Below are 12,037 nucleotides of genomic sequence, written 5' to 3' on the forward strand. Positions count from 1 at the left end.
ATTGAACAGCTGATTTTCCTAAAGCTCACACTGTAAATTCTGATTATGTATTTGCACCATTTGAGGATTTCAAAAGCATGTAATAAAATACTAGCAAATATATTCCAAAAGTACATTAAAAGAATGATACACTATGACAAAGTTCTCATTAGAACTGCAAAGATTGTTCAATTGTAGGAAATCTACTACTTTCAGAATTCAGCATATTGATCAAAAGAGAAAAAAAACCTCTTTAGAGAAAACCATGGCAAAATTCTGAAAAAGCATTAATGTTATCTTTTATTTTTGATTTTTTAAGTACAATAGGAATCTGTATTTTTAAAACCCTCATAAATAAAGACTATTTTCTTTAAATGATTTTAAAATATATATACAAAGGCAGTAACATACTTAAGGGAAATACTAGAAGCATTGTAATAAAACTAAAGGAGGGGAAAAAATCCACTATCATTACTATTTAATAGCTTTTCAAAGATACTGCATGATTTAAAGAAGAGAAGAAAATAAAAAGGTTTCCAACTAGAAAAAGAATTGATAAATTCAGTACCTTTTATAAATGATATGATCATATATTCTCTTGAAATCCAAGAAAATGAATTGAAAAACTAATTATAAACAATGAAAGAATTCTGTACTATGGTTGGGGAACAAAATTAACATCCTTTATAGAGATACAAAGTAATGTAGTAAAGCAATTCTTAATATAGCACAAAAAGAAATATTAAAGAAACTTTTAATATTGAATATGGAAATAATTATAAAGAAAATTTCAAAATGTTACTACTGAAAGCAAAAGCATTCCCTATTTCTTTCCATTTTCTGGTCTATTTACACATTTACTGCATTTTTAGTAGGCCAGGTATTAAAGCATTCCCCATTTTAATGAGGAGGAAAAGAGAAGGCCGGAGAGGCAGAGTAAGCCTTCCAAACACGCATAACTAGCACATAATGACAGCAAAAGACAGGCCCAGATTCTTCTGGCTCCAAAGCTCACCCTCCTCCTACCACCACACACTGCTGCAAGTTCAAGACAGGGGAGAGTCTCTAAGCAAATTCAGATAGAATCCAACAAATCTTCAATATTTAATGTCTTTAATAAAGTTCTATTTACAATCACTGTAAATGTATGCAAGATATTTATATCAAATTAATGTGAACAAGTTAAACAGAAATCAGAGAAGTTGCCAGAAAGAAAGTCAATTAGCTATGTCAGGTCCTAGTCTTACGTTCTCAAAAGGACTGAGTGTATGTGTGCAATTCCCAGAATAGGGAAGATTCACAGTACTTCCTAGGTTGACCTAACTAACATGGAGAGGGAAAAAAGCTAAGACAGACAATTCAACCTGATTCTATTCTGAATCATGATCCCATATCACCTACAGATTGACCCTACCCTTCTAATCCCCTTTGGTTACCCTGAATTTGCTTTTCTAACATCTTGATTATATTCCTGGCATAGAAAAGTGAAAAAAGAAGTGAAACGGTCACTCAGTCGGTCCAACTCTTTGTGACCCCATGGACTGTAGTCCACCAGGCTCCTCTGTCTATGGAATTCTCCAGGTAAGAATACTGGAGTAGGTAGCCATTCCCTTCTCCAGGGGATGTTCCCAACCCAGGGATTGAACCCAGGTCTCCTGCAGTACAGGCAGATTCTTTACCATCTGAGCCACCAGGGAAGTCTCTTGGCACAAAGAATATTCTACAGTACAATTCCACATACCAAGGAATACTACACTAAATAAAAGCCACCATCTTTTGGTCTATCAGAATGGATCCTAGCATTCTTCTTCCTGTACTGGGTTTTGTTTTGTTTTGTTGATCCTGATCACATACTTATTAGCTGAATTACATTTTTCAAAAAGCAAGGGAGATGACTCTTACATGTTTTCCCCTAGATATCATCCATTGTAACTATCTTCTCTTGAATTAAACTCTAGGATTTAGCATTCAACCATACTTTGGGAAAGGGAAAGATGGCTATTTGAGGTTTAAAAGGAAAGTGAGGAAACAATGGTGAATGAAAGCAGAATTACTACAGATCCAGGAGCAGAACTACTACAGATCTAGGTCCTGCTAATCCAAAGCTATTTAATTTGCAGACATCAAACTGAAACACACACATTACCATATATAAAATATAATAGCTAGCCAGTGAGAATTTGCTGTATGACATAGGGAGCTTAAATCTGGTGCTCTGTGACAAACTAAACGGGTGGGATGGGGTAGGAAGGCAGTTCAAGAAGGATGGGACATAAGTATTTATGGCTGATCTATGTTGACATATGGCAGAAGACAATATAATACTGTAAAGTAATTATCCTTTAATTAAAAATACATAAATTAAAAAAAAGAAAAACTTTTGGAGAAGAAGGCTAAGCTATCCACAGTCTACAGCTGCTGGGCCTGGACACCATTCTACTTAGTCACTAGTTAGCTACAGCCCTCACACAATGTACTGCCTGAAAAATCCCACGAATCCAAGCCCTAAGTTGCTGCATCTATAAGCAGTTTCAGGATACTGAAACTCAAATTTCTCCAAGAGACAAACACTTTACATTGTCCTGCAAAGCTCTTAAGAATGGGAAGAGGTGATATATGATGACAAAAAGATATACATCTTAAGAGAAAGAAGAATTTATCACTATCGAACTTCAGAAGTTCCTTTGCCTCTCCAAAAAAAAAGAGAAAGAAACATTTCTAACATCCTTACCAGTAAACGACATCCAGTGGTGCAAAGTAGTTGTTCATTATCAGGTCAGCAAAGTAAGCTTCTGTTTCCCGGCAGGCAGTTCCATTTCCAATCACCACTGTGCTGCAGCTTGAAGAAGAAACAAAATGAAAAAAGGGATGAGATCAAGGCATGCTTATAAATCAATCAGGAGAAAATGGACAGAATGCACAAACAATATTATATGATACTCATATTGTCTCATATATCCAGACTTATGTAGAATAAAAGACAATGCCTCTGCACTTGGTATTATAGGAGGTCAAGGAGAAATGTTTTATGGTCACACAGTCTCAAAAACAGTCAGCTTTCTCCCCACCTAGCAGTAACCAAGTTTAGGCAAGAATAAGTGAACAGTTCAGTTCAGTCACTCAGTCGTGTCCAACTCTTTGCAACCCCATAGGCTGCAGGACACCAGGCTTCCCTGTCCATCACCAACTCCCAGAGTTTGTTCAAATTCATGTCCATTGAGTCAGTGATGACATCCAATCATCTCATCCTCTGTCGTCCCCTTCTCCTCCTGCCTTCAATCTTTCCCAGCATCAGCATCTTTTCCAATGAGTCAGTTCTTTGCATCAGGTGGCCAAAATATTGGAACTTCAACATCAGTCCCTCCAATGAACACCCAGGACTGATCTCCTTTAGGAGGGACTGGTTGGATCTCCTTGCAGTCCAAGGGACTCTCAAGAGTCTTCTCCAACACTGCAGTTCAAAAGCATCAATTCTTTATCTCTCAACTTTCTTTACGGTCTAACTCTCACATCCATACATAAATACTGGAAAAACCACAGCTTTGACTCTACAGACCTTTGTTGGCAAAGTAATGTCTCTGCTTTTTAATATGCTGTCTAGATTGCTCACAGCTTTTCTTCCAAGGAGCAAGTGTCTTTTAATTTCATACCTGCAGTTACCATCTACAGTGATTTCAGAGCCCAAGAAAAATAAAGTCTCTGTTTCCATTGCTTCCCCATCTATTTCCCATGAAGTGATGGGACCAGATGCTATGATCTCAGTTTTTTGAATGTTGAATTTTAAGGCAGCCTGTTTACTCTCCTCTTTGACTTTCATCTAGAGGCTCTTTAGTTCCTCTTCACTTTCTGCCAAAAGGGTGGTGTCCTCTGCATATCTGAGGTTATTGATATTTCTCTCAGAAATCTTGATTCCAGCCTGTGCTTCATCCAGCCTGGATTTCATAAGATGTACTCTACATACAAATTAAATAAGCAGGGTGACAATACACAGCTTTGACATACTCCTTTCCCAGTTTGGAACCAGTCTGTTGTCTACATCTGGTTCTAAACTGTTGCTTCTTGACCTGCATGCAGATTTCTCAGGAGGCACATCAGGTGGTCCTTTAAGAATTTTCCACAGTTTGTTATGATCCACACAGTCAAAGGTTTTGGCATAGTATTTCTAGAATTCTCTTGCTTTATCTATGATCCAACAGACATTGTAATTTGATCTCTGGTTCCTCTGCCTTTTCTAAATCCAGCTTGAACATCTGGAAGTTCTTGGTTCACATAATGTTGAAGCCTGGCTTGAAGAATTTTGAGCATTACTTGGCTAGCGTGTGAGATGAGTCAATTTTCAGTACTTTGAACATTCTTTGGCATTGCCTTTCTTTGGGATTGGAATGAAAGCTGACCTTTACCAATGCTGAGCGTGGCCACTGCTGTGTTTTCCAAATTTGCTGGCATATTGAGCGCAGCACTTTCACAGCATCATCTTAAATTTAGGCTTTGTAATAGCTCAGCTGGAATTCCATTATCTCCTCTAGCTTTGTTCGTGGTGATCCTTCCTAAGGCCCACTTGACTTCACACTCCAGGATGTCTGGCCCTAGGTGAGTGATCATACCATCAGGGTTATCTGAGTCATTAAGATTTTTTTTTGTACAGTTGTTTTGTGTATTTTTGCCACCTCTTGCTAATATCTTTTGCTTCTGATAGGTCCATAATGTTTCTATCCTTTATTGTGCCCATCTTTGCATAAAATGTAATTGAAATGTAATGTAACTGAATAAGAAAACATTCTAAGCCATAATAAAGAACTATGACTGAATCATGCGGTATGTTTTCAAGTAATTTCTGAAGCTTCCAACTACTGCCAAATCCATTCCTCAGATCTATGAAAAAGAAAGAAAGAGAGGGAGGGAGAGAAAAAGGAAGAAAGGGGAGGAGGAAGACGAGAAAGAGAAAGCCCAAACTGAAGAATTAAATGGTCACTTTTGCTTATATTACCAACTTTGTTTAGGTAACTTTGAAGGCTGCAGAAGCAGGCAGCATTCCTCCAGTCTCCAAATAGCAAAGTTCTCCAGCAATTTGCCCCAACATGGTTTAACACAGCTCCTTTTCTCACACCAAGGCACTTCCCTTAATACCCCCCTCCAAATTAGGAATTTCAAAGGTTATCTCTGATTGGCTGAGCCACTAAAGTACTCAAAAGGTTACTTATTTTCATACTTGAAATTCAGCAAAAGCCTCTTTATTTTCTCTGCCTCTCGGAAGCCTTGTCCACAATGCAAGTATACCACGTCAGTATGAAGTATCTGACCTTAGGAAAAAATAAAAGGAATAAGCCATTTTGTAAGAAATTACAAAACATAAAACACCACTAATATGATTAAGCAAGTTGAAACTGAAAAGCAAACTGATTTATCTTTTTTTGAAATGCAGTCTGAATCTTTCTTTATATATATATATATTATTTCTTTTTAAAATGTATTTATTTTTAATTGGAAGTTAATTGCTTCACAATATTATGCTGGTTTCTGCCATACATTAACTTGAATCAGCCATAGGTATACATATGTCCCCTCCCTCTTGAACCTTCCCTTCACCTCCCACCCAAACCTACCCCTCTAGGTTGTCCCAGAGCATCAGTGTGAGCTCCCTGCATCATACGGCAAACTCGACTATCTGTTTTACATATGGTACATATGATTCCATGCTACTGTCTCAATATTCTTTAATCAGACACCACCATAAGGACTATGAAATTTTGTTACTTTTAGAGTTACTAGGACTCTATTTTGCTACACAAAATCACTACTAACTAGATAATATGCCATGATACCTAAAAGAGAAATGATTTTTAGTAACACTTAATATCAAAAATAGTAAAAGCTAACATTTACTGAAAATTTATTATATATCAAAGTGTTATAATACTATTCTACTTCTTCCTTTGGGTTATAGATATGTAAATTTCTTGACCTTGTGTAAATTTTTTAGCTACTTACTTGTGAAATGTGACCTGTTCTGTACTGAACAATATTTCAGCCAGAAATACATTTTAAAATATGAGGGTAACTACCTAAAGAATAGAAGCGATGAGCTAAATGACCAACTTAGGAAGTTAGGAAAAGGACAGGAAAATAATCTCAAAGAAAGTATAAGGAAGAAAATGATAAAAGTTAAAAAAGCAGAAATAAATGAAACAGAAAAGAAGAAAACTCATATAACAGAGAAGATCAATGAAGTTTAAAATTTAAAATCACCGGTTAAGAAAAATACATAAATTTAGCAATACCAACCAAGAAAAATAAAGATGATACAAATAAATTGTATTAGAAATGAATTTAGAAGATGCAGAGAGAGTACTATAAAAACTTTATGTCAATTTAGATTAGAATAAATTCTGGAAAAGTCTTAAAACAGACTGAAAATATATATGTGTATATGCATGTATGTATGTGTGCATAAAATTTTAAAAAGAACTATCCTATAAATAAATACAAATACAGTAAAGGATAAAAGCCATATGAGAGCTCAACAAATGCAGGAAAAAACACTGAGAAAATACACTACCCATTTACTATAAAAATGCATAATATAAAAAAAAAGAACTGGGACAGCAAAATTAAAAACCCATGAATATATTTATAAAAAAATGTATCCCCACAAAACCCAAAAGATGAGCAGGTGGGAACAATGAACCAACAACTACCAAGGTGGATGTGTATCAGCATTTCTATCAGATGAGGCAGAGCAAAACATTGGAGAATCTCATGGACCTGAGATCAGAAAAAGCCTCAAAATATCAGAAGGTACTTCCCTGGAACTCAAAAGTGGTTCATTTGACACCAGGAAGTAAAACTGAAAAAAACTTTTGCATACTCTAATTTATACGTCAGTATAAACATTGCATAGTAAGTTCAGAAAGGATTGGAAAACTCTGATCTCTGAACTCTTGAAACTAATCCATAGGATATTCAAGACAAAACGTCACAGTGAGAAAAAAACTGTTCAGAATCGTATCCACACTGGGCTTCCCTAGTGGCTCAGGTAAAGAATCTGCTTACAATGCAAGAGACCTGGGTTCGATCCCTGGGTTGGGAAGATCCTCTGGAGGAAGGCATAGCAATCCAGTCCAGTATTCTTGCCTAGAGAATCCCCATGGACAATCCCACTATCCTGGTGGGCTAGTCCTTGGGGTCACAAAGAGTGGGACACGACTGAGCACACAGCAAGGACAGTATGGGTGAAGGGGGCAAAAAAGTCTAGATAAAAGGGAAGAAAGCAAATTTTAACAAGTATAAGGCTATCTCTCTTTCCAAATAGATATAAAAGTTTTTCTTCTGAATAATTTGGAAAAAGTAGAAATGACAGTTCTAGGGATATGCAGCTACCCTAACCTAGCCTTCCATCCTAAAAGTTGAGGAAAACTCATTTTATGTAAAATTAAGCAACAGAAAAGCATCACAGCAAATTTCACATAGAATGATTATTTCTCAAATCAGGAAACAAAAAAGATTAGTAGGATATCCTTACAGAAAGATGTGCCCCCAAACAGAGAAAAACTGTAACCTAATATATAAAAACAAACAAACAAACAAAAGATTATAGAAAATGAGAATAAAATAAATCAGAACTAGAAAACGTCAGAAATAAGATGAAAGAATACAGGAATGAATTAAATGTGAAAGAAAAAGTTATTCCAGAAATGGAAAACTTAAACCAAAAGAAATATGAGAAAAATGTAAATAATCAAAAAAATAAAAGGTGAAGAAGTTCACCATGGAACTATAACCCATTTTTTATGAAGAAGTTCACCAAAGGACTATAACCCATTTTTTATAAGTATCAAATGGAAATTCACAAACTTAAAAACATAGTACCTTAAATAACTCAATGGATGAATTCAATAGCACATTAGACATAGCAGAAAAAAGGATTAATTATAAAGACAGTCAATGGAAAATAAAAGAATTGGAAATAGAAGAAGAAATTGAATGATCTAAAATACATGTAATTAGAATTTCAGAAAAAAGATTCAAGAAGTACTACAAACCTCAAGCACAATTTCTGTTCTCCTCCCCTCAAAACAAACAAACAATACACACACACAAAGAACTAATAAGTATGTATGAAAACTTTTGAAAACCAAAAAGAAAAAATTTTATCAGTTAAAGGAAAAAATTATTATCTTCAAAGAAACAATAATAAGATTTTTGGCTGACTTCTAAACAGAAACTATAGTAGTCAGAAAAGAAAAAAAGACATCTTTAAATTACTGAAAATAACTGCCAATCTTGAATTCTATACCCAGCAAAATATTTTTCAAATCTGAAGGCAAATCAGAAACTTTCAGTCAAGAAAAAAAAAAATTGACACAATTTTTCACTACCTGATCTACATTAAAAAGTAACAGGCTAGGGTTTTGGGAAGAAAGAAAATGATCTCAAATGGACACAGAAATGTAGAAAGAAATGAAGATAATAGAAAGGGCAAATAAATGAGTAAACAGGAAAAAAAATACTGACTGGACAAAACAATAAAAATGTCTTGTGGTATTTAAAATATATACAGTATTAAAATGCATCATATATAAATGCATCACAACAAAATATTTTTCAAATATTTTGATAGGGGATAAATAAAATTATTAATGTTTGAACCCAGTTAATCCTCAATATCTCCATTGTGACCCAGGGAAGGGCATAAAAGTAAAAGTTGAGTGTTTAGGTCAACAGGACAAATAGGAAGTATGATTCTGATTCCCATATCCCTTTTTGTGAGTAAACCATCTTCTGTTCCTTGAAAATAAAGATTATTTCCACATTCTCGTGAAATACATGAAGTGAAATTTATGACCAACCAACTTCTATACCAAAAAAAATGAAAGATATGCTTACTAGTTGGAGAAATTACAGCTAATTTGCAACCGTGTTTATAACCGGGATCCACTCCCATCAAGGTACGCCCTGGGACAGGGCTTGTTAAAAGGAGCTGACGAAGATTCCGTCCAAACATCATTACTGACTCCTTCTCTGCATCTGATGTTAGTTTGGCTCTTTAGAAACAGAAAAGGAGAAGAAAAAAGATAAAGTATTCAGTTTTTAGTTCATTCAAATTTTCTTCCAGAAAAAGAACACAATTTATTTTGTACAATTATTCCTCACTAGTGCATTCATTATAACAAAGTAACTTAAGAGAAAAAAAAAATCACATACAAAATTGCACTGAGTCTCTTTTTGCTAATTCAATAATACATGTACCACAAACAATTTTGTGGCATCAAACCTGCAGAGTTTGTCATACTGCCCTTCTTCTCCATCTGCTCTCCCTTATATAAGTAATCTACATGTACACAGATATTTATCTGTGTATGATAGAGTATATCAAGATTTGGACATTACATAGAATGTCAAATTGAAGTTTATCAGCTGATTAAAAATATAAACATATGAATAGTGATAAATTATTGAACCCAAGTAGCCTCCTCCATCAATACTTAGTTTTATACCCTTCACCTAAATATCTCTCAATGCCATGTTCTCATTCTATTCCATCCCCTTTGGCATTCTCACAGTTAAGTGACATGATCACAGATACTAATATCAATCCAGAACCATACCTCATATAAATAACTCTCCAATTTTATCCAGAGAAGCTTTTAAAAGTCTAATTTTAAAACTTTTTCTAGGATAAAAACATATATGTCTGTACTGGACTTAAGGGCTTCCCCGGTGGCTCAGCAGTAAAGAATCCGCCTGCAATGCAGGAGATCCAGGTTGTATCCCTGGGTCGAGAAGATCCCCTGGAGGAGGGCATGGCAACCCACTCCAGTAGTCTTGCTTGGAGAATCCCATGGACAGAGGAGCCTGGCGGGCTACAGTCAATAGCATTGCAGAGTCAAACACTACTGACTGAAGCTGAAGCGACTGAGCACATTGGACTTAAGAGGCATTTGGAAACCAAGTTTTACATCATTTATCTACTTAACAAAAATTCTTAATGTATTCTCTACTGAAATTCAAAAAGAATCTATAAAAAGTATCTCTTCTCTCTTAGACAAGGTTCAAAACAAAAGTGCATGCCAATGGCCACAAAAACAAAAGCAATTCAGAGCACAGATCAGTGTTGAGATAGAATTATCTACATATCTAAAGGTATACATAGCTAACTAAAGCTAACAAACATTTGTTTTGGGGGCTTAATTCAGTTTCTTAAGGGTTTTCCCTCATTTTGTCTAATATTTCAACATCATTCTCCCTGTTTTCAGCCAAGCAACATGCAAATATCATTATAAGTATTTCTAAATCTTCAGTTTATTTATTGAGTGAGCATCTGTATTCAGTTTTACATAAGGTACTGTGATCAGGTGTGAGAGATACAAAACTTAAAAAAAAAAAAAAAAACCCCTGCCCTGGAGATCACTGTCGAGAGAAAGAAACAGAAAAATTAAACAGATGAGTACAATACATATGACAGGGATGGTTAAATTAGGAGAACTTCCTAAAAGAAATGTCTTCTCAGGTGAATCAAGAAGGATAAGTAATAGTTAAGCAAGCAAAGGTAGGAAGAGTGGCTGAAGAGCACAGGAGAAAATATTACAGGCAATAGAAGCAGCATATATAAAAGTTCATGGCTCATTTACAGAAAAAGCAAGTAATATCACACAAAAAAGTAAAAAGAAATATCAAGACAAAGGGCTACAGAGGAAAAGGTTTTTCTAAAGAGCTTGGATTTCATTCTGGAGACAAAGAAGATCCACTGAAGGATTTTAAGTTAGAAGAGTGTGAAATAATCAGATGGGAATTTTAGGACAGCAGTGTAGAATATGTATTAGGAAATTCAAGGCAGAGATCACCTATGACCCTAGTACAGTTATTCAGATAAGAAACAAGGATATCCTGAACTAACCATGGATATATTTTCTCCTAATAAAGATGGAGATAAAGAGGAGCCAAAATCAAGATACAATAAAAGATAGTATAGAAGACAATATTTGATAATACTGATAATGTAGTCTTGATGAAAGAGGTATGTATAAAAAAAGGAAACGTGGATAACTGATCATGAAGTCAGGGAAACAAAAATGTAGAAGCAGACTATGAATCTCAGTCAGCTGAGTAAAGTAGCTGCAAAATAATATAGTATATATGATCTCTTTTAATATGCACACATGAATGGAGAAAAAGTCTGGCAAACTAAGTAGTGGAACTATGTGCTTTTTTTTTTTTTCTTTATGTTTTACTGATTCTTCCATTTTTCTACATTTGGACAAATTTCTTTTTAATTAAAGAATTAATATAATTTTCTTTAAGAAACAAATCTTAGGGGGTTTTCTCTCTCAACTGCTGTTAAGGTAATTACAAGTGTTTCTACCAAGTGACACATCTGTAGACAATGTCTGCAAACCAGCTTATGGACTGGAATTAAGATATATTTTTTTAACTACAGGCATTTTAGAAAAAGAGAAGGGAAGTGCTCTCACTTGCCACTGCTAACGAAAGTCAGAGAAGAATTATACATTAAATATCCCACACCAAACTAAATATATTAAATCTCAATGAGATTATTCCACAGGCAATAAAAATACTCACATCAAATATATACAAAAATGTCAAAAGCACCACTGGATGTTATATGCAAATAAGAAAATGATAAATATATAGCAAAAAGGGAATTTTTGTAAGATAATTTTCTTCTTTTTTTCTTCATTAATAACAAAAGCCCTTTTTAAAAACATTATATCCCAGCACTCAAAAGCAAGTTATGTTACTTTACAGACTTGAAATGAGATAGGGTTCCAAAAGAAACAATATTTTTAAGGGATGTCTGGGCTAAAAAGGATGAATCAAAACAATGAACAACCTTGATAAAAAGAAGTTGGACAGAAAGAAGCTATATGTCCTTTTTAAAAGTATCCACTCACTCCCTACTGTAATGCCTCCAAAGTCAACGGTCAAGTCCAAGAAAGGAAAAAGAGACAAACACAAAGGCTGCTATAAATTCTAGTGAGGCTGAAGAGATGGCTACAATTTCTAGTTTCTGGTGACTCTTGCTAAAACCTTTAAATAAGTC

General features: G+C 34.8%; 1 protein-coding gene across 1 annotated transcript in view; it reads right to left on the reverse strand.

Annotated features, from left to right (window-relative positions):
* Positions 1–12,037, reverse strand: part of SRBD1 (S1 RNA binding domain 1) — a 227,955-nt gene that overhangs the window by 159,118 nt on the left and 56,800 nt on the right. Inside the window, exons 12-14 of the mRNA XM_052648428.1 lie at positions 8,863–9,020; positions 5,189–5,279; positions 2,711–2,818 (exon numbers count right to left, since the gene is read on the reverse strand). Coding sequence (XP_052504388.1) covers positions 2,711–2,818; positions 5,189–5,279; positions 8,863–9,020 — 357 coding nt within the window. The remainder of the gene's footprint in view (positions 1–2,710; positions 2,819–5,188; positions 5,280–8,862; positions 9,021–12,037) is intronic.

The sequence above is a fragment of the Budorcas taxicolor genome, chromosome 11 (assembly GCF_023091745.1).
Source record: "Budorcas taxicolor isolate Tak-1 chromosome 11, Takin1.1, whole genome shotgun sequence".
NCBI classification, from domain to species: domain Eukaryota; kingdom Metazoa; phylum Chordata; class Mammalia; order Artiodactyla; family Bovidae; genus Budorcas; species Budorcas taxicolor.